Here is a 3,331-nt window from a genome sequence, read left to right as displayed (position 1 = left end):
GGCAGCGGCAGCCGCTCGTCGGCGAGGGGGTGCTCGGCGGAGAGCAGCGGGAGAGTAGCGGCACGCACCACCCAGCGCTCGCGCACGTGCGCGCCCGCAAGCCCGGCAGCCCGCACCGCCTACCAGCAGCCCTGCGTCCAACAGAGGGAGACCAGCGCAGCAGGCCACACCACTCCCGTGTGAGCGTGGCGGCATATGCACGCCTGTGCGCGCTCACGCCGCTCTGCACATGCACGCACGGGTGCACCAGTCAGCGCGTACAAGCAGCAACGCCGCCCACTCGACGCAGCAGCAGCCTCGCGTGTGGCCAGCCCATCGTGCTACAGCGCGCCGGTGCCTCCGCCACCCACACGGCGGCGGCGCGTCATGCGTGGCTGCGGCCCCCATCACGGCCGCAGGGCACACACTGCCACCGCTCATCCAGGGCGCCGGCGCACACCCGCGCGAGCAGTTGGCCAGGCGGCCGGCACAGCCCACCCTGCGATGTGCGTTCCGTCACGCGCGCACGGCGCCACTCAGCGGCTCGACGCCCTCAGCCCCTCCCCACCACATCGCTCCAAGCGCCGGCCACCGAGTCCTCCAGCTCACCGCACCCGGTGTGCGGAGTCCGCGGCGCGCTCAGGAACGCCCCGCCCGCCGCACACGCCTCCGCTCAGCACGCAGCGGCAAAGCAAACCAGACAAGAGACACCCGCAACGCCACCGCGACGGCGGCACGGGCGGCAGCGCGGCATCCGGATGCCCTCCATCGGCACGCACAGCCGCACCGGCATCCGTTCGCCTCCCCCTCCCTCCGCGGCTGCTCGTGAGCACAGGCGGTCAGGGGAGCCGACGCGCGTGCATGGCTCTTGCGGGGCGGGCGGCGCAGGGCAGGGAGGAGGAGAGCGAGGGGGCGCGCAGCATACCAGCAGGCAGAGGCGGATGCCACGGGCGGTGAGGCACGCAAGCAGTGCACCGGACGCGGACGGAGATGCGGGCCTGTGTGACTGCATGCGCCCGTTGCCCGGCCAGCAGCAGCACGCGCCGGCCGCGACAGAGGCGGCCAGCAAGAGAGGCACACGCGCACGCGCACAGACGCACGCACGTGTATGTGCGGGTGCGTGCGTGATGCCCCGAGGCCTGCCGAGAGACACGCAAGGGCGCGTAGAGCAGACGGAAGGCAGAGCATCGGCACCGTCGGCAGTCGCGCATCAGCGGGAGCAGATCGCAGGGCAGGGGGAGGGTGACGGGGCACGATCGTCCGCCGCCCCGCGCCCCTTCACCCAGCGTGCCTCCATCGCCGCCTCTCTCGTTCCGCAGCGGCCGCCGCCTCCGCCTCCCATTGCCCGAGCCGCTACGAGCGCGGCAGCGCATGCCAAGCAGGAGGCCCGGGAAGCGCCGAGCGGAGACGAGTGGGGAAAGGGTGTGGACGGTCCGTTGGCGCACACGCGCAAGCGGTGCGGCGCAGGCAGCCCTACCGCCGCCATCGTAGCCGCACCCGCCCGTCCAATGCGGCACCAAATGCCGGCCTTGCAAGGCACCGCAGGGGTGCGGATGAGCCGCGCACACGGTGCCGGCGGGCAGCGAGCACCAGGCGCGTGGCGGGCGGCAGTCAAACTCCCGAAGGAGAGAGAGACGAGGCGGCACCCGTGTCGAGCGTGTCGCGCCGTCGTCACACCCACCCCTCCCGCCGCCGCCGTGAGCACGCGCGCACACCGTAGCCGGGAGGCGCTTCGCCACCGCGCCCCTCCCCCTCGCTCTCCCATCACGCGCCCCTGCGCCACACACGGGCCCGCTGCTCACTGCTCTGGCGCCGAGCTCCGGCGGCGGCCAGATGGCAGCGGCGGGCCCGGCGCGCACCTCATCGGCCGGCAACCCGTCGGCAGAGGCGCCCTCGGCCCGCTCGGCTCGCCGCTCGTGTCGCCAAACAGCCTGCGATGCCGCTCCATCGCCTCGCTCAACGACTGCTCACACGCAGCCTTGTGCGCCGCTTCGGCTGCGCGGGCTGCAGCGGCGTCGGCGTCCTCGTACCTCCCGTGCGGCGCCCCCTTCGGCGTCGCCTCGTAGTGCGCCGCCGGGTGCGCTGGCGGGCCGCCCTCGTTCTCCTCGAAGCACAGTCCGTCGTTGAACGTTACTTGGAAGGGCAGCGACTCGCCGGGCTTGCGGCCCGACGCCCACAAATGCCGCCATTCCGCCCGCCGCCCATCGCGCGGCTCCACGTACTCGCTGGCCTGAGCAAGGTCGTACTCGGGGTCCTCGCTCGGGTCCGTCTCCCTGCCGTGTCGGACCCGCTCGCGGAACCGCGCCTTGGCACGCTCCACCGCCCCCTCAAAGTCCCTCGGGCGGATCTTGCCGGGGTACGACCACGGCTCCTGCACCGCCTCCGTCCGCTTCACCATCTCCCACTCCCTGTCCTCCCCCTCCATGATGCGGCGCAGCACCTCCTCCTCCGCCTCGTCGCAGCGCAGGAGGTGGCCCTGCTGGAAGCCGTACCCCTCAGCGCGGCCGTGCTGGTCTGGCCCGCCATGGTAAAGGTGAGAGAAGGGGTACCGCGGGTACGCCTCCCACTTGCCCGTGGGGCCCATCATATCGTAGTCGTACCTGTACCGGAACGCGCGGTTGCCGTGCTCGTCCACCGACTCGTCCCACCGCAGCAGCATCTGCGGCGGTCGCGGGAACATCTCCAGCGGGTCGTCCGGGTTCCTTGGCTGCCAGTCCTTGATGCGGAACAGCTCGTCGGCGTCCATGTACCAGTGTCCGACAATGTCGCCCTGCACGTTCGCCACGTGCCACCGGAACGGCGACGTGCTCTTGGTGTTGTACAGCAGGGGATCGCAGTAGCTGCCAGGCACCATGCCGTACGCGGACAGCGGCGCGAAGCACACCTGCTCGAGACGCTGCTGGTGCAGGTAGCCCTCCTGCATCGGCGACACCCACTCCTCATCCCACGCGTACAGGATCCATGCGCGGTGCCGCATCTGGCGCCACAGCCGCAGCAGCCGGCCAGGCCTCACGTTCCTGAAGGTCGTCCGCGGGGCGCTCGCGTCGTCCTCCTCCGCGGCCCACACACGCAGCAGCGGCGTGGCGCGGAACAGCTTGCTAGGGGCACAGCGCAGCATCGCCAGGCAGGGGGCTGCACGAGGCGGGAGAGCGAAGCAAACGCATCAGCCACCCCCGCACGCACAAACGCACGTGCGCGCTCGACCCCCCGCGAAGAGCGCAGACAAGCGGCGACCGGCGCGGCGCGGCCCTGTGCTCGGCAGCCTTGCGTGTGTGTATGTGTGTGTGTGCGTGTACGTGTGTGTGTACGTGTGTGTGTGCGTGTGTGCGTGTGTGTGCGTGTGTGTGTGTGT

At 71.7% G+C, this 3,331-nt stretch overlaps 1 protein-coding gene across 1 annotated transcript; it reads right to left on the bottom strand.

The window, feature by feature from the left end:
* Positions 1 to 1,777: 1,777 nt before the first annotated feature.
* Positions 1,778 to 3,097, bottom strand: LDBPK_120661 (uncharacterized protein; the record flags this gene model as incomplete). The annotated part of the gene is made up of 1 exon (XM_003859137.1): positions 1,778 to 3,097. The coding sequence occupies one exon, from the start codon at positions 3,095 to 3,097 to the stop codon at positions 1,778 to 1,780; it is 1,320 nt and encodes a 439-aa protein (XP_003859185.1).
* Positions 3,098 to 3,331: the final 234 nt, after the last annotated feature.

Source organism: Leishmania donovani, chromosome 12 (assembly GCF_000227135.1).
Source record: "Leishmania donovani BPK282A1 complete genome, chromosome 12".
In the NCBI taxonomy this organism is placed as follows: domain Eukaryota; phylum Euglenozoa; class Kinetoplastea; order Trypanosomatida; family Trypanosomatidae; genus Leishmania; species Leishmania donovani.
The sequence above is the reverse complement of the archived record's forward strand: the minus strand, read 5'-3'. Positions and strand labels throughout refer to the sequence as shown.